Source organism: Myotis myotis, unplaced genomic scaffold (assembly GCF_014108235.1).
Source record: "Myotis myotis isolate mMyoMyo1 unplaced genomic scaffold, mMyoMyo1.p scaffold_m19_p_7, whole genome shotgun sequence".
In the NCBI taxonomy this organism is placed as follows: domain Eukaryota; kingdom Metazoa; phylum Chordata; class Mammalia; order Chiroptera; family Vespertilionidae; genus Myotis; species Myotis myotis.
The window spans coordinates 39,159,441-39,184,012 of record NW_023416379.1 but is presented as its reverse complement, the minus strand read 5'-3'; the positions used below and the strand labels follow the sequence as shown (position 1 = coordinate 39,184,012).

Sequence of the window (24,572 nt, the reverse complement as noted above, 5' to 3'; positions counted from 1 at the left end):
CATATCTGGTTTCCTATGCTCCTAACTATATCAATACAAGGGGTCTTTGTGTCCTTTTGCTAATATGCTGAGAGCATCTTCTTAATTATCAATGCTTTGCTGACAAAATCTCAACAAAGTAAGAGCATAACACGTGAAATAACATAGCTGCCTTGTCCATGTTTTTAACTATAATTTACAAAACCACAATCTGCCTACCCTATGGATGACATAAATGCCTGCTCCTTCGCTAAAACAGATATACAGGATGGCGAAAAGTAGGGTTACAGCTGTGAATACACAAAACACAATTTATTCCTGTATTGCTACTTATTAATTACTGTATTATTTCCCATACGAACAACTGTAAACCTATTTTTGTCCCACCATGTATATATACCTTCTGACAAGTTTTTTGCTCATCAGCTACCAGTGAGTGGACTTTAAATAATTTGCAACACGCTGCCAAAGTAAATGTAATAAAACTACATGCAGATTAGCTTTCTTTTCTTACAAAATAAAGCAATTCATAGATGTTACTCCAACAACTTTGCTGAAATTTATTTATTTTATCCCCCTCCAATTCTTTTACAATATGCACAATGTAACTAGGTATGCAGGGTAGGCTACAATCTGGAAAGTTTCAAAGCCATCAATCTTACAGGCTTTCATCTAGTATGTTTCTGGTGGCCTCAGAAGGGATCATCTCCAAGACCCCATATGATAGTCTGGCAATTAACTAGATGAACTGGAACTCTCAGAATATACAAATTAATAAGGCTCTTTTTAGCTCTACTGTTTTCACTTCAATGCTTTATTACAGAGACAATATGCACAATGTAATATACGATTACAACTTCCAACACTAACACTACCACTCCCATCACACACACACGCACACACACAGAAACCCACGACTTGATTAGCAAAAATTAGAAACCTCATAGTTCTAGTGTTGTGAGAACACAGAGTAACCTGAGTTCAGACATTGCTCATGAGAGTGTAAACTGGTACAACCACTCTGGAAAACAATTCGGTATTACCTACTGTAGCTGAACATGTGCATATGCTCCTGTATCTATTCTCTCGACAAGTACACCAAGAGGTATGTGCAAGAATATTCACAGCAGTACTTTCATAAGACCAAAAAATGCAAACAACCCAAAAGCTGACTGAAAAAAATACTGTGGCATATTCACACAATAGGATTTTAGATACCAGTGAAAAACTAATGAAGTACAGTTAAACACAACCTGGATGAATCTTAGAAACAATGATGCATTAAAAGAGCAAGTTATAACAGATTATATGCAATAAACTACCATGTTAATAAATTTCAAAAAGAAGAAAAATTAAACATGTTATTAGTTATGGAAACATTCATGCAATTTTAAAAAGGAAAAATAAACACAAAACCCAGGATACATAAGGTCAGGCAGATGGACAGGGGAGTAACTCACCATCAACAGGATTGATAAAGTTATAGTTCTTAGATTGAGTGATAAACTCTTTAGTTCCATTATTAAACTTTGTAATATGTGTGTGTCTGTGTGTTGAGTGTCTATCATACAGAATCTCTGGAGAACTAACATTCCAGCTATAGGACAAGTTTAGCCCACTCTTAAGATGACATTCTTGGTAACTGGGAATGATGCCAAGAAATAAAATCACTCTACTATTGATATTCGGTAACTTTTGTAGCAACAAAGAAATTGCAGGTGTCTCAAAAAATTAAAGCAAGGGGGTGGGCAAGGGAAGTGGGGGTGACTATAAAAGAGCAAGTGAGGGATCCTTATAGTGATGGAAATGTTCTTCATCTTGACTGTATCAACATCAGTATTATGCTTATGATATTGTATTGTAGTTGTGCAAGATGTTACCACTGGGAAAATGGTACATTGGATCTCTCTGTATTATTTCTTCCAACTGCAAGTGAATCTACAATTATCTCAAAGTAAAAGATTAATTAAAAAAAAGAAAACATAAAAAGAGATCATTTTCACCCAAGGTTTCTTCACCTTGGTACTACATTGTGGGGCACATAATTCTTCATTGTTAGGGACTGGCCTGGGCATTGTCGGGTGTTTAACAGCATCCCTGGCCTCCATCCATTAATGCCATTAGCATATCCCAGTTGTGACAAGATTTCCATACACTGCCAAAAGTTCCCCAGGGGGGCAAAACTGTCCCATTACAGAAGTGGTTCTCAACCTTCCTAATGCCGCGACCCTTTAATACAGTTCCTCATGTTGTGGTGACTCCCCAATTTCATTGTTACAAATTGAACATAATTAAAGCATAGTGATTAATCACAAAAACAATATGTAATTATATATGTGTTTTCTGATGGTCTTAGGCGACCCCTGTGAAAGGGTCGTTTGACCCCCAAGGGGGTCGCGACCCACAGGTTGAGAACCACTGCATTAGAGAATCACTGCTCTAGACATAAAAACAAAGAAGAGCTGTGGAAATGTTCCTCAAGATTGAAGGAGAATAAAGAGGCATGGCAACTAAATGCAATATCTGATCTTACACTGGATCCTGTACTAGAAGAGGAAAGAATGCTTTTATGAAGGGCATTATTAGGTCAATTAACAAAACTGGAATACCAATGATAAATTAAATAAAAGCATTGTATCAACATTAAATGTGATTTAAACTAAATTGATTACTGTGATGTAATTATGTCAATAATATTCCTATGCTTAGGAAATACGCAATGAAGTATTTAGGAGTAAAGGACCATCCTATATAATAAAAGCCTAATATGCAAATTGTCCCCTCCACCGGGAGTTTGGGGGGGGAGAGGGGCTGGCCGGCCAACTGCCTGCAGCCCCTCCCTCTGGCTGGATCCCACCCATGCACGAATTCGTGCATTGGGCCTCTAGTGATGTATATAATCTACCATCAAATGATTCAGAGAAAAATATATATGTGTATCTGTGTGTATATATATTTTATATATACATGTGAATAATATTTGTATAGTAAAGGCCTGGTGCATGAAATTCGTGCACGGGGGATGGGGGTAGGTCCCTCAGTCCAACCTGAACCCTCTCCAATCTGGGAGCCCTCAGGGGAGCCCTCTCCAATCCGGGAGTTTCTGTCTATCTTTGCAATCATATGAGCGAATTGTCTGAGACCCCCCCCCAACCCAGTTTGGTTTGGTGCTCACAGAATAATAGGTCTTTTTTTTCTTTGCTCCATTGGTGGAGATTTCCTAGAAGTTGCAGGATATCTTTCTTTTAATTTTTCCTCAACACTCTTAACTTTATTTATGTCTCTCACCTTTGCTTTCCCTCCATCCCCCACCCGCAAGAGTAACTTGCTCCAGGCTCACTTTGCTCTAGTGCAGCGGTTCTCAACCTGTGGGTCACGACCCCTTTGGCGGTCAAACGACCCTTTCACAGGGGTCGCCTAAGACCATCCTGCATATCAGATATTTACATTACAATTCATAACAGTAGCAACATTACAGTTATGAAGTAGAAACGAAAATGATTTTATGGTTGGGTCACAACATGAGGAACTGTATTTAAAGGGGGCCCATGCACGCTGCCCACAGGCCCACCATCTTTGTCAGGTTAATTTGCATACTCACTCCTGATTGGCTGTGGGCCTCACAGAGGGATGGCCAATTTACATATTTGTCTATTATTAGTATAGATATGTCATACATGAATCTGATTAAAGGATATACAAGTGTGTTCATCGTACTATTTTTATTCTTGCAACTTTTCAATATGTTTGAAATTATTTACAAATAAAAAGTTGGTGTGTAGCCAAAACCGGTTTGGCTCGGTGGATAGAGCGGCGGCCTGTGGACTGAAGGGTCCCAGGTTCGATTCCGGTCAAGGGCATGTACCTCGGTTGGGAGCACATCCCCAGTGGGAGATGTGCAGGAGGCAGCTGATCGATGTTTCTCTCCCACCGATGTTTCTAACTCTCTATCCCTCTCCCTTCCTCTCTGTAAAAAATCAATAAAATATTTTTTTAAAAAAGTTGGTGTGTATTTTTTAAAGTGGAAGCAAAAGTTGTGGCCCTTAAAATTCTAATGGCAGGTTTCATGGTACTCCAGCATAAGTGATAAAAATCCCAAGACTGGATAATGACTACTGACTGGATAAATCCCTCCGTCAAGCCTGGGGCATTCTTGGAAAGCACTGTCTACCTTCAGCCTATCTCCCCTTTCCATTCTTTCCAGAGGTGACCTCTGGAATAGTGCAGAATCGAAAGTGAATTCATCCCATTTTTAAAAGACCATTTCTAGCAAGTGACTCAAACTCACACCCCTCACTCAGTTCCTCCACTAATCACAGAGGCATCTTCACTCTCAATCATTAAGGAAAAACGCAAAAAGTGTACACGAATTCCTCAAAAGAAAACCACTTATCCGCTCAACTGAGCAAAGAGAGGAAGAACGTCAAGGTGAGCGGACTAGAGAAGAGACAACATCCGCGTCTAGGAGGGCTGAGGAAAGGAGGAGGTAAAGAGAGAGAGGCGGGGAGCCAGCCAGTCTTAGTGAAGCTCGAACGGCGGGCCAGCCATTCAAAAGGACTCGCGAGGGGTGCGAGCGCGCCGGCGGGAGAGGAGCTCACCTGGCGGTGGTGAGCAGCGGGTGCTGAGTCCCCACCAGCTTCCGCACCTGCATAGCGATGTTGCTGAGCTCGTCGCTCAGGAGGCAGCGGAGGCTCATGAAGGACGTGGGGTAGCCCACGATCTTCTCCGCCTCCGACACCACCTGATTCCAGTAGGCCGGGGCCTTGGAGGACTGGCCCCGCCAGGAGCCCACCGAGACGGGGCCGAGGGACGGGGACCACCACAGGCGGCGCGGGCGTCCCGGCGCCCGGAGATGGCGGGGCGAGCGCAACAGCAGTGGCGGAAGGCTCATAGTTTTTGAGTCTGGGAGTGTCAGGGGCTTCGGGGTGCCCGGAGGTGGCGCGGGGAAACTAACCAGGGGCAGAGGAGGAACTTGCTGGGACTAGAAGGAATCGGCGACTCTTGACCCTTAGAGGTGCGTGGGTTCCAGAAGCTGTAACCAGAAGCGAACTTGAACGGCAGCTGTCTGCAGCCCAGTCTAGATAGATAATTGCCCTAGCTCAGCACTGCCCCCGGCCAGCTGGGGTAGAAACCACGGGGGATACCTAAATGGGGGACGCCATCTTTAGAGGCGGGGAATGCGGCCTGTCGTAAAGACGGAGGCGGGCTATTCTGGATCTAAGACTGCTCCCTGCTTTACGGCACAGCCGTGAAAGCCCAGAGGGGGCGTGGCTCTGGAGGTGGAGGCCTCAGCTCCTCCCACCCCCTGGCTCTGGCCTGTGGGGGCCGAGGGTGGCGGGAATGGCGGGGCAGATGCTCAGTGCTGGAGTCTGGAATCTAAGCCGAGTGTGATCATCAGAGCATCCCCAGCGCCCAGCACAGCGTGGGCACACACAAATATTTGTGTCATGAACAAGGGTCTTTTTTTGCGGCCTCCAGCCCGCCCGGAAGGGAGGGCGTCGGCCACCTTCTCTGGAAAGCCGCGGGCTGGTAGCTCTCATCCTCCGCCCCGGCCGTGGTCCTGGGCCCGCGTGGTGGCGACGTCTGCGGCTGCGGGCTCTGTGGCTCCAGGGTAGTGGGGATGCAAAGCGCACGCGTGGGTCTGATCTCATGCCCTCAGCTCCCAACCAGACGGAAAGTGGCGTGGCCCGGCCCAAAGGGTTCTTTTTCCCCAAGGAATGCCCTCTGCCTTGATCCAAGTCGCTGGCCTCCTCGCTTAGGCTGGTTTAACCCCCGTGGGCAGAAGCAGCCGTACCTTCCTCAAGGGAGCGGAGAGTCACCTCTTTGGAAGAGCTCCCCTTCCAGGATTCAGAACTGGACCGCTGACCCCAGTACTTTAGTATGGCTCGTGTATGATCGCAGAATCCTCAAAGCATCCCCATTAGGTAGGTAGTATTCTCCACGTTTTATATGAAGAAACTGAGGCACAGCCAAGTCCTGCAAATTGCCTAAGGCCACACTGAGCAGGGATGGGAACCCAAGCAACCTGGTTTCTAAATCCACGCTCTTAACTACGTTAGAGACTCTCAAAATGACACGTTACCAACCATTCTTTTTTCCTTATTGCCGTCAGTGTGGTTATCATTTCTATAATGCAACCTATTCTTTTTTTTTAAGTATGTCTAGCATCCTCTCTTGTCATCCCAAACAAGTGTTAAAACCCTTATTAATAAAAAATGATGTGTTATGCAGTTTTACACTCTTAAAAATAGCTTGCAAAGCTCTCTTCAACTTTCAAAATCCTTTCAAATTCATGATTGATATATTTTAAATTAGCATCATGCATACTACTGGACTAGATTTGGGCTCCGTTTAAAAATCGGACTTAACAAGGGGCAAATTAAGGAATAATTATTCACTTTGCAAAAAGGTTTAGCCCCACACTCCCTTTGAATGGCAAATTTCCCTCATGATTTAAAAATTGGATTTTATTGACAAATATTCAGTTTAGGCATAACTCTTCAGGGATACATTTTAGATAAAGTGAGTTATGCTCAGAAGTATTAAACACAGTCTGTGCCCACAAAATAAGGAAGGCAAACTAAAAGTTCAAAAATAATTCATTTGCAAGAGATAAACTCCTGGCAATAAAATTCAGGTCTGTTCTAGATGAAAGTAAATGTGGAGAGTGCGATACCTTACCATTCCAAAAAGTTCCAAGGCCTGAGCTGGGTTATCCAAGGTGAAAGAAGTCATGAACAAAACAGGACAGATAAAGGCTGAATGTGATATATTGTGCCCCTGAGGCTGTTTCTTCAGAATCACGGTACCTTAAGGCTAACTTTTCCTGCAATTTGCTTAATACCAATTCACAACATGTACTTTAATTTCTCCACAGAAGCCAAGTGCATTATTCTCTGGTCATACTCTATTAACCAAGTTTTTTATTATTCATGGGACTCTTGGTCCCATTTATTTTAAATAATCAGCACTTTCCTTCATGCTTACAGTTAAAAGGTTGCGTTATACCTAATGATAATCAGTTTTTAGAAGGTTAAAATGGTATTTGTTCTTTAATCTTCCAGATAAATATATAACTCCTTAGAGTCTCTTTGACTAAAGAGATTTCTGAATTGCAGGTGACTTTCGGAGGAGCGGGGAGGAGTGTCTGTGATTCTGCCTTTCCTGAACTAACAGTGCCTACAGTCACTTCAAGGGTGTCTGTGAGTGTGTGCATAAAGAAAGAGTACAGCAGGGTTTCTCAGCCTTCGCTTTATTGACATTTGGGACCAGATCATTCTTTGTTGTGGCGGGGAGGGCTGTTTCAGTGGTCAGCAAACCACGGCTCACGAGGCACATGCGGCTCTTTGGCACCTTGAGTGTGGCTCTTCCACAAAATACCACGTGCGGACACGCATGTACAGTGCGATTGAAACTTCGTGGCCCATGCGCAGAAGTCGGTATTTTGTGGAAGAGCCACACTCAAGGGAGCAAATAGCCGCATGTGGCCCGCGAGCCACAGTTTGCCGACCACTGGGCTATCCTGTGCATGGTAGGATGTTTAGCGACATCCTGGCCTCTTACTCACTGACTGCGAGCAGTATCCCTGTCCAACTTAGGACAACTAGATTTGTTTCAAGACATTGCCAGAATATCCCTTGGGGGCAGAATCGCCCACGAGGCTACAGGGAAATGGGAGAAGCTAAAGAGAAAAATAATTTCCACCCATGGCATTGACTTTTACAAAGCAGCAAAGAAAAGGTCCTGGGTGTGGGCAGCCCTGCGGGTTAAAGAAACCCCCAGCCTTACACAGGGACATCTGCTGGGCACTGAGTTACTGTGGAGACAGCAAGCTGACACCTTTCTCAGGACCCTGAAGCTGGTAGAGGACCAGTGGACTTTACCTACTGTTCCTCTACATTCTGCTGACCTTAGGAAAAGGAAGGTCATACCTGGTGTCCCCCCCCCCCCCCCGCCTTTTTTTTTTTTTGGCTGGAAACCTGAACCAGCCTTTGGAAATACAAGGTCTTGACAAGGATGGTGTATGCTTTGGGCTTTGGCATTTACAAGATTAGGGGAGTGGAAATAGATAGGGACACTGCAGCTATCCTCCTTCTAGCACTCTTAACACAGTCACCTATTGTTTATGCAAGCGAGTTCTTCCAAAAGCAGATGAAAGCATTGTGGTATATCTTGAGGCCCAATGATAAAAGGAGGCAAGTAATCAGATTAGCAAAAATCCAAAAGTTTGACCACCTACTGGGTTGGCAGACTGTAGAGAACAGGAAGAACACATATTGCCAAGGAGAATGTAAAATGGTGCACAGCACCTATGGAAAGGAATTTGATAATCCCTAAAAAATTACATGTATATTTACCCTTTGACCTAAAAAATCCCCAAATACAAAATGACTTATGCACAAGGTTATTCATCACAGTGTTATTTGTAATAGCAAAAGATTGGAAACAAACTAAATACCCACAAGTAGGGAACTGGTTGAAATAACTAGGGTAGAGCTATACGATGAAACACACTGTGCAACTCTGAAAAAGAATGAGGGCCGTCTCTTTAAAATGATGTGGAATAATCACCCCTTGTCTGCTTTCACCGCCCCTCCTGGGGAAAGGTTTACAGCTCACCTCCACCTCTTCTGAACCTCCATTCCAGGCTGCATAGGCCAAAAACCTTCCCTCTTTCATCTCCAGTTTAAGGGAAGGACTCTAGTTTTTAGAAGAGTAGATGGGGAGCTGAATTCTCCCACGTCCAATAACCCTTACTTAGGGTTCTAAACCTGGATTCAAAAGGCCCATGAATAAATTTCAATTCAGAAAGTACCTGAACCCATGAAATGATCTGTAAAGTTCCATGTGTCTCTCTATTTCTTGGAGAAGGGGTCTAGCCTTAAGTTGTCTTTGGATTATCCAAGAAGGCCATGATTCAAACAAGAGGTTAAGCACTGCCCAACCAGCATGGCTCAATGGTTGAGCATCAGCCTATGAACCAGGAGGTCACAGTTCGATTCCCAGTCGGGCAGCACATGCCGGGGTTGCAGGCTCAATCCCCAGTGTGGAGTGTGCAGGAGGCAGCCAATCAATGGCTCTCTCTCATCATTGATGTTTCTATCTCTTTCCCCCATTCCCTTCCTCTCTGAAATCAATAAAAGTATTTGTTTTTTAAAAAAGGAAGTTCCCACTGGCTGAAAGGGGGTCAATCTGAACATGAAAAAAGGATAAGAACTACAACTGGTTGAAATTCACTGATGACATATAAATACTTCAGTTTAGTATTAGACGTAACTAAAGCAAAACTCTGAATATTTGTAATATAATGGAAGAATTGAGCATTTATCCTGCCTTTCCTGCAGGAATTATATTTAGTGGTGTTTTAGCCTGGCTTACACCCTTGAAAGTTGAACCTGAGACAAGGGCTTACTTTTAGGTAGTTTATTTTGGACAGCCATTTCAGGAAACAGCAGTGAATGACAAGAGTGAAACAGGGTAAGTTAATACAAGGGTGTTCTCAAGTTAGCCATCACTGTGGGCAATAAAACCTGGAGTCTTCTGGGACTCTTTGACTTTCCCTGTAGAATATACTTCAGAATTGCCAGCTTGATACAAGAGAGAAACAGTTATTTACTAGCTCCCAGCTCCCATTGGTCCAAATTTCCCACTTGGGGCCTTAGTCCCCTCAGACTTCTCAGCTGTCATGTAAGTGCCAGGCAGATATCCCACCCTCATGGAGTCAGAGGAACTCCGGGGCAAAATGTGAGGTGTGTGCAGTGCACGTGAGAAGAGGTGCTGTTAGGTCACACCTGCAGAAAGCAGGCTGCTTCAGCAATGGCCATGGTAAGAGGCAGCTGAGAGGATGTGAAATAGGAAACAAGTCTCTTCTGATGGAGTAACCAAACAGCACCGGCTGATGAGGGAAAGTTCTTCTTTATAAACTAATGCCATTTAACAAAGAGAGGAAAAAGATAAGATTAGGAAATCACCATATTGTAATTCCTTATGTTGATTCAGGCAACAAAGATCACTAGGTGAGGCTGATGGGGAGCTCTGCAAAGGAGGCCTTTGGGCTGTTACCACCTGCAGCACTAACCAATCTCAGCATCACTAGGAGTGGGGAGCCCACACAGATGTGCCTCCTGATGTGCATTATGAAGTACACAGAACCACCAATGACATGTTTTTTTTGCCAAAATAGCTGAATCTAAATCTCATCATTTTTTTCCGCTCGCCATTTTTTTACAAATGGAAGCAAATGGCTTGCCCAAAGCCAATTTTAGAGAGACATTGGAGGGAACAGAACAAGTGAAATAGCTTTACAAAGAAGCAAACTGGCCAATCCAGCATATTATATATTCTACAGGCAACTCACTGGATTTCTTCAACAAGAAAAGGGAATAAGACTGGAGTGAGTAGAAGAACTTCTCAATATTGAAAAGTTTTGAGAGGCATAACAGACCAAGTGTAATATGTGGATCTTGTTTGTATCCTGATTCTAACAAGCTGAACTGTAAAAAGTAAATTCTGAAACAAGTAAATAAATTTGAATTATAGTTTTGATATATAAGATATTGCAAAGGAATTAATTTTGTGTGTAAGTCTATAAAATATTCATATTTTTAAGCACTACAGACTAAAGTATATAGGAATAAAATAATACAATGTCAGGGAGTTGCTTTAAGACACCTTAGGAGGGAAAACTTAAATGAAGCGAGTGTGCTAAAATCTAGAAAGTTGTTGATTCTGGATTATGAGTGTATGGTATTTATTATACTATACTATTGTGTATATGTTTGAATATTTTCATAATAAAACATTTTAAAGAAGTAAATATCCTCATCCCCTCCTCATTTTTTTTTTTGCAAATGGCTTGCCCAAAGTCATAAACCTGGAAAGTGGTGGAACTAGAATTAAAGCTGAGACTCATCTCAGTCCTTCCCCTGTATCTTATTGTCTTCAGAACTGAATGCACTTATTTTCCAGCCTCAGGCATACATAAGTGCTTCTGGCACACTTTAATAATTGGTCCACGCATTGTTCTTTTTTGTCTTATTATGGTTGTAGGCAGTCTCCAACATGGTACCCAATGACCCCTGCCTTCTGGTAGTCACACCCTGTGCGGTTCCACATTGTCTCAAGGTTGGTCTGTGCCATCAATAGTGCAGACTAAAGTGTGTCACTTTCAGATATTAGTTTTATAAAAGACGCTGAAGCTTCAATTTTAGATTTTAGTTTCTCTCTCTCTCTCTCTCTCTCTCTCTCTCTCTCTCTCTCTTACTTGATCTGAGAGAAGCCATGCCATGAGCAGTCCTATGGAGAGGCCCATGTAACGAGAACTGAGCCTCATGCCAACAGCCATGTGAATGATCCACCTTGAAAGCACATCCTCCAGCTCCATTAGAGACTACAGCCCTGACTCACAGCTTGACTGTAACTTCATAAGAGACTGAGCAAAAACCACCCAGCTAAGATGCACCCAGATTCCTGACCCTAAACACTCTATGAGATAATTAGTTATAGTTTTAAGTTGCTAAGTTATAGGATGATTTGTTATACTGCAATAAATAACTAATGCAATTATCTATTAATCTTTGTATAAAATAAAACATACAGCAAACCTACCACCAACACAAGAACTAGAATACTGACAATAGCTTACTTCTGTATGGCCTCCCTTCATCCCATTCTTCTTGTTTTCTTAACCCAAAGTGATCTTTATCCTGATTCGTGTATTTACCATTGGCCATGATTTTTCAAAATCATGAAAAATAATAATAGATGTATTTCTAAAAGGTATATAATTTAGTTTGTTATTTTTAACTTAAAAGGAAGATCCATGCTGCTTGTAATTTTCTTTACTTTTTTACTTGTTCAGCATTATTTTGCTGAGATTCACCCATATTGATGTGTATAATGGCAGCTTGTTTGTTTTGACTGCTGTATCACATCCTTTGGGTGACGACACCACACTTTATCCATTCTCCTGTCAATGAACATTTAGATTGCTTCCGGATTTTTTTTTCTATTGCAGCAATGTTTCCATGAACACATTTACAAATGCCTCCAAGTTCACCTCAAGAGTTTATATCTAGCACTGGGATTACTGGTATGTGAATATTCAACTTGAATGGATAATACCAAACAGCTTTCTAATGTGACTTTACACTTACACCAGCCATTTACAAGAGATTTTGTTGGTCAAACCCTCTCAACATTTGATATTGTCAGACTTCTTAAAATTTCCAGCAAATGGGTGTAAAATGGAATTTCATTACAGTATAGATCTGCATTTCTCTCATCACTAGGATGATTGCTAAATGCCCTTCCCATTTTGCAGATCAGTCCTCAAAGATGATGTGAGAAAGCATCTATGACTAAAATTCTTCATGGTAATTTTCTTTTGGGTTTAATTTTTAGGTCGTCCCTTCTCATATCCTTACTCCCCATGTTCACAATACTACTTTTTTGCCACCTCCTAATGTTCTCAGTGTTTGACCTAAAACAACTGTAGTTGGGGAGGAAATGGACCAAGACGGACACTCCATTTTTCCTAGTTTCTCACCCTACAGGGCAGCAAAGTGGAATTGACTAGCAATGCCGCTGGTTAATTTCACACCAGGATTAGCTCAATTAAAAGTTGGTCCTTTTCTTTTACAAAGGCTCTTTCCAGGAGACAATTTTCCTTCAGCAACTTGGAATGCAGGGGGGAAAAAAAATCTGCTGGTAAGGTTTTTACTTGAACACAGACAGCATTATAAAATGGTCAGCAATCTGGGTTATGCAGCTCTGTCCTGTATGATCATAGGCTAGACATTAATGTTTCTGAGTTTAAAATTACTCATCTATAAAACAAAAGTAGATGATCTCTTGGGTCCAGTTAAATTTCAAAATGTTTTTATTCCATGAGTGAAATTAACTAGTAGACTAACCTGGTCTTTGTGATCATTTTATTCTCTTGTCTCTTACCCACCCAAACTAATTGATGTTGGCATTGACATAGGTTCAAACTTGAAGTCCACAAGGAAGATTTCAGAGCAGACCCTATTGTGTTTTTATTTTATTGTTTTGTTTGCTGTTGCATCCCTACTCTTAATACATATCTACTGAAAAATAGATACCCTATAAATGATGTTGAATAATGAATGAATGAGGTAGGTATTTATTCTCCATTCTCATTTTCACTCCACCGTCCCACTCAAAGTCATTCGAATTGTATTTTATTTATGATAAGATCAGGAAGCCCAAAGTAGAGAATTTTGTCCATCTTTACAAGCTTAGCTAGTTCTCCATTGCTATTTAAACATTTCTCACAATGACAAAAAAATCACCACAATCATGGGAAGCCAAGGTTGAGAATCACTATGGTAGAAAAATTATAATCTAGTCTTTTTTTGTTATTTCTAGCTGGTTCTCTCTCTTCCTTTCTTCTTCCCTTCTTCCATTCATTTCTTTGTTTCTTTTTTATCTTTAAAAAATAAATATTTAGGTCAAACTCCATTCCCTAGGGTTCTAGAATAATTCTGGTAGAATTCTATATACAGAAAACCCTTCTTTTGTTGCATAGAAGGCATCTACAGCTAATATCAATTATAAGGGAGTCAAGATATACTGTATTTATTATATGTATAAAGATTGCTACTTGACACTTCAAATTATAGAATGTCAGGCATCTTGTCAGTAACTGCTGCACTATAGTAACAAATGTAACCCCTAAATTATGTGAAAATACTTTTTCTGTACTAAAGTGCAGTTTTCTTCTAAACATTAGAAAATGTTTCATTCAGGAATGGATGTATCTCTATGGTGAACAATCAAATCAATACGGTTAGTTAATTCTAAAAAGTCACTTTTCATAAATTATCTGAAAAGAAAACCTGTCAAACCATTCTTTTAATTAGTTTAAGGACCAATTCAGTTAAACTAGTCAATTTGAAGTCCTGTGTAGACTCATACTAGTTCATTTATGAAAATACCTATTAAAAGACTCCCAGATTAAAATCACCATATTCAAATTTTATTATGATGTGGCCCATAGATTAGGAGACCTTTAACAACACCCCCACCCTGCTCCCACATAAAGACAATATCTAAAATGAGAGAGATTTTTTTTTGAGAAAGAGACTTAACTATTAACTTTGGCAATATGGAAGCAGTGATAGCTGCTGAAAAGAATTTGCAAAAGACCATCTGAGAACATCAGGTGGTAAGGAAAATCATGTAAGGTCACTTCCCAGAAGCTGACACACATAAGAGAGATGTCACTGTCAACTATAGTGTCAGAGCTATTTCTCAAAATTATGCTGGTTTAAATCAATCAGTAGAGTTCACTGTGATGTTTCTGTTCTTTGAAATCATGTCATAAACATCTGTAATAAATATGTTTGAACATTATAGGGCTCGTATGACTATGTCTGGAGAAATAATTTTGAACTGCATGACAAAATAAAAGAAATATTCTGATGTCAAAGGGTTGCTTTATTTTTCTAAGAATAAAAAAGACAGGATCCCCAAGGTTTAAACAAAGAACAACTCTACAAAACACTCTTTCCATGGTGATTAAGGGGTCAGACACAAGCCAGATGCCCTGCATTCGAATACAGCTTTACTATTAATGAACCGAGCATGCCATATTGGGAAAATTATTCTCAGCACTGTGATTTTTTTGTTGTTGTAATATGGGACGGACAACAATATTTATATCAATGGGTAATTTTGAATATTAGCATGAGTTCATAAACATAAAGCACTTAGATCAGTACCTGGCACATAGTAAACTTACGATACAAACCCCCTTTCATTCTTCACTATTCAACCCTAGCTCTTCCTAATTTTAAATCAATAAAAAAATATAGATAGAAAGTGTGTTTGCTTCTTACATTTTTAGGAGAACAGCTATTTTTTTAAAAAGTATATACAGTGGGGCCTTGACTTACGAGTGTCCCGACTAACGAGTTTTTCAAGATATAAGCCGCCTCTCTGCCGATTTTTTGCTTTGAGTTGCGAGCTAAAATTCGGGTTATGAGCCAGCTTTAGATACCCCACCACTAGTTGGCGCAGCGAACGTCACAGTGAACGCCACAACATCAGCCCAGCATCACGTGTCTCACTTGTTCACTGTTGATTTGACATACTAGTAATTTGAGTTACGAGCTCCGTCACGGAACGAATTAAACTTGTAAGTCAAGGCCCTGCTGTACTTTTTTGATTTCAGAGAGGAAGGAAAAGAGAGAGAGATAGAAACATCAATGATGAGAGAGAATCATTGATTGGCTGCCTCCTGAACGCCCCCTAGTGGGGATCGAGCTTGCCACCCAGGCATGTGCCCTTGACTGGAATGGAACCAGGGACCCTTCAGTCCTCAAGCCAATGCTCTATCCACTGAGCCAAACCAGGTAGGGCAGAACAGCTATTTTTAATTCCAGGACAAATCATACAATTTATCCACATAATGCAAACATATATATATATATATATATATATATATATATATATATATATATGCATACACACACACACACACACACACACACATACACACACACACACACAAAAGGCGATTGAAATGCTGTGTTGCTTGTGAATATGATGGTGATGTTGTTTTAAGGATATTGCAAATTATATGGCTTAGGACTTATTTGTTTTAGAGATAAATCCATTCACTGGTCAAGACATCTTTTGATTTCTCTTACAGTGTTTTTTTCCCAATGTTTTTCTTTTTATTGTAGTTTTTACAAAAGTGTAAAAAAAAAAAGTAGGATAATGAACCATGATGCTATTATTCAGTTTGGGCAATTAATTATCAACATTTTGCACTCCCCTTCCCAACAATGCTAAAGTATTTTGAAGCAAATTCCACCTATCATAATACTTTGCATGTAAATATTTCAGAATTTGTTTATAGGAAACAAATACTTACTTTTTGAAAAAGTAACCACAATACAATTGCACCTAACAAAATTACCAACATTCCTAATATTCAAATTGTTTCCAAATGTCTTTACTCAGTTGATTTGTTTAAATCAAGATCCAAACAAGGTGAAATGGGTAATTTAAATATTAACTATTTGGTTTTATATTTTGGAAGGTGTTTCAGCTTTATACTTATTCTAAAGGGAAATGAATATTCACGGTTGTGACCTAAAATGGAATCTTCATAATAATAGAGGAGAGAAGGCTGGAGTGAGAAATGGGAGTCTCACAGTAGGTCTGGGCTTTACTTGTAATACTGATCTAGGGGTCTGTTTCATGACATTAGATTCTTTTGCTACAGTAGAAGGAAGAATTTTTCTGCAGTATGTAGGCTATAGGAAGTATATGGAGTTCAAAAACAGCCCCTCTGTGGCCATTCCAGGACACTGAAGCACCATGAGCTAAGTCTCCGTCTGAAGTCCCATGGGTGTGAAACTCCCTCCTGCTCCTTGTCTATCTCAGATCCTCTGTTCTCTTCCTCAAAAATAGTTTCAAAGGATTTGTGTGTGACATTTAAAACTTGGTTCTTATATTTACAGCCGTGTTTCAGGGTTTATTTTTTATTTTATTTTTGAATTGCACACTTCATTACATTTATTGGGGTGACATTGGTTAATATGGTCATATAGGTTTCAGGTGTGGATTTCAATGCTACAATATCTGTATATTGCACTGTGTGCCCACAACCCAAAAGTTTTTTCTTTTTCTTTTTCTACACGACTATTTTCATGTCTCTTAAGGCTTGAATGTAATGTTTTTATTAGACTTCATTGTTCTTAATGTAGATTTAATATGACTACCACTGAAGCTTCCAAGTGTATTTATAAGGAGATGCTTTATAGTGCTACTCATAATTTCCTTTATAGGTTACTCATAATTATCAGAATAAATAAGATTTCCCTTTCAAAGTAGGTGGGTAGGAAATGAGTAACAAAGGTAGTACTTAAAGATAAAATGTTAACATATTTGTATGGTGTGAGGGGAATCTAAAAATAAATAAACCCACATCCTTCTATGGATTCTTGCAATATGGCCTCCTGCACCTATAAAAGCTAATGAGAAATCCTCTCTATTGATTAGGATCTCAAAATAGTCAAAGTCTTTTACCTTCTTCCTTCTTTTCCTCAGGTCCCATTTATTATTGTAAAATTACCATTGCTTCTGCATTTTTTTTTTGTAATGCCATCTGGAGTCTGGTTTGTTAAAATCATATAGAGCATTAGTTCAGATCCTAGGCTCTGAAATCAGATAGGCTGGATTCAAATATTGGCTTCACCATGTCTTAGCTGTATGTCTTTGGGCAAGTCACTTAACCTTTCTGTGTTTTGTTCATCTGGTCTTATTCATCTGTAAAATGGGTGTAAAATACCTATACACCTACCTTAGTATACATTTTATTATAGTTAAGTTAATATTCAGTCCCATCTCCCTTGGGGTAGAATATTTTTCCTCCCTATCAGTGTTGGTCTTGGTCATGGAAGGTGGGTTGAAGTGACTGAGCCAGTTGCAAGCTTGGCATCATGTGTTTTCACTTGCCCTTCTGCACGCCTACCCTCACCATGAGAAGAACATGTACCAGGTAGCTGTTCTTCCCAGAATAATGAGAGTCATATGGAGCAGATGGAACCCAACACACACACAACCTGGAGCCAATCTCCCCTCCCACAGGTGGCATTCTTTTGTTAATCCTGACTTAAGTCATTATTGTTACCTAACTTATCCTAATTTCAGTGGGTAAAGCAGGCTGAACTATGAAAAGTGACCAAAGGACCAGGTTCTTGTAATCACTTATTATTAATTCATTTGTTTATTTAGTCACATAAGAGATACTTATAGAGCACCTACCATATACAAGCACTTTCTTGGCACTGGAGATTCAGCAGGAAATAAGGCAGACAAGGTTCTTGATCTGATGGAGATTGTATTTCAGTGGAGAATGACAGATAGTAAAACATAGATGAGAAAATTTCAGATGCTGATGAGTCCCATGAAGAACAGAACACATAATTATATAATGGAGAACAGAGGGATGGGTATTTTAGATGGAACAGATGATAGCAGGAGTTAGCCATGGAGAGACCTGGGGAGAAGCATTTCAAAGGGAGGGAATAGCAAGTGCAAACTCAGGGTAGCAGAAGAGAAGAAAGAGTACCAATGTGGAAAGAATGTGGTAAACAAGTTGCTGAGTATCAGTTCAGGTTTTGTTTGGGCTGTTGTAATAAAGAGACCAAAAATACGACTTAAATACAAGATAAAGATTTATGTCTTGCTTATGTAAAAAACCAGACAGACAGTCTTGGTTTGATGGTATTGGGGACCTAGGCCCTTTTCATCTTGTTGTTTTACCATGTTTACTCTCCGACTTCCATCCTGTGGCTTAAAATGCCTAGTACAGCTTTCACCCTTCAACCATCATACTGGTATTTCAGTCAGCAAGAATGAGGGAAAGGGAAACAGAGTCATATCTCTTTCATTTAAAGTACAACTTGGAGATTGCATACATCACTCTGCTCACATCCCATTGGCCAGAATTTGCCACCTGACCATTTCTAGCTGTGAGGGAGGCTAGGGAATGTGGTCATTAGCTTGAATTTATGTAACTGGATAAACTTCGGTGACTCTATTTCTAAACAAAGAGGAGACAAATCGTTATTAAGGGACAACTAATAGTCTTTTTACAAAGTGAGCGGTAGATCAAGATAGTAATATAGGCAGTACCCTATGTATGTATGTAGGGCCTTGCTGGCCATGACAAGGAGTTTGGATGATATTGTAAGCATGTGTATTATCTATTTGTTGTTTTATAGATTTTCCGTGAAATGTAGATTCTTATAACTAACATTTATTACCTCACAGTTTCTGTGAGTCAGAATTTGGGAGCCACATAGCTGGGTGGTTCTGGCTTACAGTCTCTCAGGTAATTGGAGTTGAGACATTGGCTAGGGTTACAGTCATCTGAAGGCTTAACTGAGGCTGGAGGATCTTCTTACATGATGGCTCATTCACATGGCTATTGGCAAAAAGCCTCAGTTATTGGCAGGGGGCTTCAATTCCTTGCCATATATAGACCTCTCCATAGGGCTGCTTGAAAGCTGTCATGACATAGTAGTAGGCTTCCTCCAAAGAAATTATATATATATATATATATATATATATATATATATATATATATATATATATGCAAGAAGAAACTACAATGCCTTTTATATTCAAAAATCTTGAACATCACACACCATCACTTTGGGCACATTCTATTTCTTAGATGCAAGTCACTAAGTATATATAGAGCTCATAATCAAGTGAAGAGAAAACAGGCTTTATTTTTTCAAGGGAGAAGCATCTAAGAATTTATGGACATATTTGTAAGACCATAAGAGTATGATAGGAAGTCACTGGAACATTTGAAGCAAGAGTGTGCAAGCTCTGTCTTACATTTTTAAATAATGGTTTGGTTACTTTGTGGAGAATGGCTTGCATGAAGGCAAAACTGGAATCAGGGAGCCTGAGTAGCTGGCAATTACTTAGTTTTGGCAATTGATAAATGGGCCTAAGATTAAGATAGGTGAGGTGGAATTAGAGAGAAGTGGTGAGATTCAGGAAATCTTTCAGAGGTAGAGTAGACGGGACTTGATAAGATATTGTTAAATCCAATGTTACCAGGCGTCACTCCTTTTCACATTTTCAGCTGTAGTGCTTTTCAAATTGACTGGCTATCAGAATCTTTGGAGAGCTTAAAAATTATAATCTGCTGGTCTTCACTTACAGACAATCTACTTTAACAGGTTAGGATGGGAAGGTGACCATTCAGAACTAGAAACCACTGCTCTAATTGTTCAATGCATTAATTAGAAGGTAATTGTTATGTTGTTTCTTTAAAAAGAGATAGTTACTATGCAGTGGGCTGTATTATCCAAGTAGTCATTTCTTCATGTAACCCCACCACCACATTCAATCAATACTAATTGCTATGGATTCGGTCTCTAAGGTAACTAACTCATAGAAAGAAAACATTCCTCCCAATCAATACTGCACTAGTCTAAGCCATCATTTATTACCTCTTAGACTATTGCAAATACCTCATGTAATTTGTTACCTCTGGTCTCTTCTTCTGCCTTTCACCTGCTGTCAAAGTAATATTCCTATCCCATGTTTATGATCTTATCACCTCCATAACAAAAAACACACACACACCTCAGCAGCCTCCTAGATCTCTCAGAGAAAGTCCACACTCCTTTAGGGTGGTATTTGAGGTCATTGACAATCAGTCCCATGCTACCTTTAGAGTAACCTCATAGCCCCTTTAACACATTCATCCCAGGCACACTGACTCATTCATCCTTCCCTTAATTCTACTTGTACTTTCTGCTTCTATTGCCCTTTGTGTCTAGGATGCTCCTATTTCTTTCTCCCTCACCTGACAATATCCTGCTCATCATCATTAAGGCCCAATTCAGATAATGACCACCTCTATCCCTCACTCAGAATTAGTCATCCCTTTTCTTAACTCTGTCTCACTTTTAAAACACCTTTCTTATTTATGTTTATGTTCACAGTGCCTAGTAGTGTGCTTGCCCTTAGTGGGGTCCAAATAAAATATTCACACAGAATTTATTCCCTTCTCTTTACCCAATTTTTACGCAATGGAGAAAACAAAAGGCAAACTCATCTCAGAAGTTTGGTTAATGAAATGTACAAGGAACATATACCTTAGAAATCTATACACATTTAACACAGTCTACACCCACTATCCTGTCTAATAATAGACAAACATGGTAATTGACTGTACCTTTGATACGCCTCCCATAGTCTAATCAGCACAATATGCAAATTAACCACCAACAAAGATGGCGGCTAATTTGCATACTGCAGACAGGGCGGGACAGCGCAGCCTCCAGCATGAGCTGCCATCCCAGGCCGCAGGCCCCACAAGCCGCCCAGAAGCCGGTGATTGGGGGGAGATGGGAGTCCCCTGCCCAGGCCTGACACCTTTGGCGGAGGTGTCAGGCCTGGACAAGGGGTCGATCTGGTGATCGGATGGTGATGGAGGTCGACACCACTGGCCGAGGCATCAGGCCTGGGCGGGGGGCGGAGCTGGCAATCGGAGGGGTCTGGGGGTCCCCTGCCCAGGTCTGATGCTTCTGGCCGAGGCATCAGGCCTGGGCGAGGGGCTGATCTGGCAATCAGAGGGAGATGGGGGTTCCCTTCCCAGGCCTGACACCTCTGGCAGAGGTGTCAGGCCTGGGCAAGGGGCTGATCTGGCAATCGGAGGGTGATGGGGATCGATGCCTCTGGCCGAGGCGTCAGGCTTGGGTGATGGTGGAGCTGGTGATCAGGGGGGAGATGGGGGTCCCCTGCCCAGGTCTGAAGCCTGGGCCAGAGGCGTCATGCCTGGGGTGGGGGGGTGGGGGGCAAGCCGGCGATTGGTGTGATCTACAGAGGAAACACCTTTTCTGACCGCTCATTGGTTAAGCTCCCTGTATACCACTGGTAATATTCTTAGTAACTTGGGGAATAAGAATCCAAAAAGTTGATCTAGGGTTTTTCACCACACTCCTGGCGAAAAAAATGAAGGTCCGCTGCTGGAGGGCTAAGAAATGTCATATCCTGCCCTAGCCACTTTGGCTCAGTGGATAATGCCTTGGCCTGCCGATGGCAGGGTCTGGGTTCAATTCTGACCAAGGGCATGTACCTAGGCTGCAGGCTCCTCCCTGGCTGGGGCCCAGGTCAGGGCTCATGCAGGAGGCAACCAATCAAAGTGTTCCTCTCACTTTGATGTTTCTCTCTGTCTTTCCCTTTCTCTTCCACATTCTCTAAAAATCAATGGAAACATATCCTCAGGTAAGGATAAAAAAAAATAATAATAAAGAAATTATTATTATATGAAAGACACATCTTGAAAATGCCTAAAGAAAGTTGTCATTTTTTCATGGTGAAGGGACTGGAGTCCGTGTTGATGAAAAAACCTTGCTGGCTGCAGTGACTGGCAGTGGCTGCAACAGCGGGATGATGGGGCTGGTGCCTTCCCCTGATCAGCCTGGTCACCTCCCACAAAGGGAGGCCAGACTGTGGCTTAGGCCCTATCCCCAAGGGGAGCAGGGAGTGGGGCTAAGCCGTCACTAGGACATCCCCTGAGGGCTTCCAGTATGTGAGAGGGGGGCAGGTTGGGCTGAGGGACACCCCCCCCCCCAGTGCATGAATTTCGTGCACTGGGCCCCTAGTACTTTATAACGACAAATGGTGGCATTAATAATTCTGAGGCATTGCAAAACCTTCACAACCCAAATATCTTATTAAGAATTCTAGTAACAAGATCTGAAATATAAAGGTCTGTGGTTCTTTTTAAAGGCTTAATCACATTTAGTTAAAAATTTAAGTTAACAGGAACATTCTATTCCCTAAACATTGTAATTAATTGGTGTTTAGCATATGGGGGTTACCAAATTTGTCTTTTCAAAGTTTACATTTAGAGATTGCAAATACCATCATTAGGATGAATTTCTAGGTCAGTCAGGTTCTGATTTGCAATAATTTAATGTTTGCACAATTCCACCTTGCCTGACCTTTCAAAATTGTTTTAAAAGACCTATATTTATTTTCCTCATGAAATAATTTGCTGCAAAGTGGCTATCATGGGTAGTCTGGGGAGGACACTGTAAAGTTCCTTTGCCTATTAAAATCCTTGCATCTGTCCTTGTATTGGGGGGAACTCTTTATTGAGTGTGATCTTGGTATATAAGAGCTTGCCTTCTACTGCAGAAACCAGAGTTTGACTTTCATTCTCCCCACACCCTGGAAGATGGAGTAGGGGCCCAACACCTGGCAGTGAACCCTCCCACCCAGGTCTGTGTACCCTGAGATGAAGGAAGAGCATTTGGGGCAGTTCATGGGGCCAGTATGATGTCCAGTGGTAGTTTCTAGAAGGAGTAGCACAGTAGAAGCAGAGATGGAAGCATTTTGGTTAGAAACTTTGTGTGGCCTGGCCTCCTGAGGCCCTGGGTTCCTGTCTGTGTCCCATGTCTGTTCTCTCAGTCTTTTGGAATCTATGAGCCCCCCCTTCCTCCAATATATATTTTTTTCTTTAGCATTTGTTTTTGTTGCTTGCAAGCAAGAACCATCACCAATACATTGGTACTACAAGGTGGCAGAGAGAGTTCTAGACTCTGAAGTCAGACTGCTATTCTACTTATGGGGCAAATGCTTAATTTTTGTTAACCTTCAATTTCCTCATCTGTAAAATGGGACCCAAACAAACAGTTATATTAACAGTGTGAGGATTGAATAAAACAATCTCTGTAAAGTATGTAGCACAATCCCTGGTGCATAAAGAAGCACTCAATAAATAGTGGCTTTTTTATTACTAAATTCTATGTAATTGTCCATGTGTTCAGGCCACAAAACTCTACCACTCACCACATAAAAAATGCCTCAGTATATGCTCTGTGTTCAGTGTGATGCTTTGCTTTTCCTTTTCTTTTTTTTTTTTTTTAAAAAATTTATTTATTCATTTTTAGAGAGAGGGGGGAGAGAGAAAGACCTCAATTTGCTGTTTCTGCATTCATTGGTTGACTTTTGTATGTGCCCTGACTGGAGATTGAGCCTGCCACCTTGGTGTATCAGGATGACAATCTAACCAACTGAGCTACCTGGCCAGGACATTTCATTTTTTCCCCCATGCTGGGTTTTTGTTTGGTTGCTTTGTTTTCTAGTTTAGGACTTCAGTGCCTTCCCACACTGTGTATCCTGAGACTTTCGTGGGGAGTGCAGCTGCCTGTCACTGTACCTGGGTTTTCTCTCCTCTGTCTGTCTGTGACAGCTCTATCTCAGTTTCAGGCCTTCAAAAGATGAGCTGTACTAAAATCACTGACTTCAGATGGAAAGGGTAAAACTGGGTTGAAGCATGAATCTTCCTCAGGTTGCTGTACAGATTTAGTAGCTTGAATGGAATTAAAAAACAAAAAAATGCACAGCATATATCCCTAGGCTTAGTATGGAATCCTTAATATATCTAGTTAGCTTTTGATGAATTTTTCTTCTTTCACTGACATGTATAATGTCCTCTCATAGTTAAACTGCAGAATCTTTTCCACTCAACTTCCTCCCTCTGGGATGTAATAAAGAGACAACTTATGGCCCAACAGCACATTGGAGACAAATTTTCTATAAAAGAAAAATGTTTCTCACTACATGTAATGTTTCTCAAAGGAGGTGGGTCAAAACATAGATATCAATCCTCTGTAACCATTTACTGAATACTATATTTGGTTTGAGAACATGAAAATGTAGTATGTTATTTTTGAAAGGTTGAATATTTTGTTGTGGCTGTTGTAATCTTGTATGATCATGCAAGAATGGGACTTCCTTCCCCTGGCTGCCCGCACCGCCTTTGCTCCGGCCCGGAGCCACCTTTCCGCCTTCCCATGCTGCCCAGAGGCCCGGAGTGGCTAGGGTGGTGCAGCACGCCTGTGTCATTGCCATGGCAACGACGCAAGCATCCCACCCCTCCCCGGCCGCTCGGCACCTGCATATGCAAATTAACCAGCCACTTTGTTGGGTTAATTTGCATACCCACTCATGATTGGCTGGTGGGTGGTGCGAAGGTATGGTCAATTTGCATCTTTCTCTTTTATTAGTGTAGATAT

The 24,572-nt window shown here is 41.1% G+C and overlaps 1 protein-coding gene across 2 annotated transcripts in view; it reads right to left on the bottom strand.

The window, feature by feature from the left end:
- Positions 1-5,152, bottom strand: part of PDSS2 (decaprenyl diphosphate synthase subunit 2) — a 245,723-nt gene extending 240,571 nt beyond the window's left edge. For both annotated transcript variants that reach the window (XM_036317452.1, XM_036317453.1), the window contains exon 1: positions 4,578-5,152. In XM_036317452.1, the coding sequence (XP_036173345.1) occupies positions 4,578-4,870 (293 nt within the window). In that variant the 5' untranslated portion in view covers positions 4,871-5,152. The remainder of the gene's footprint in view (positions 1-4,577) is intronic.
- Between the last annotated feature and the right edge of the window lie 19,420 nt (positions 5,153-24,572).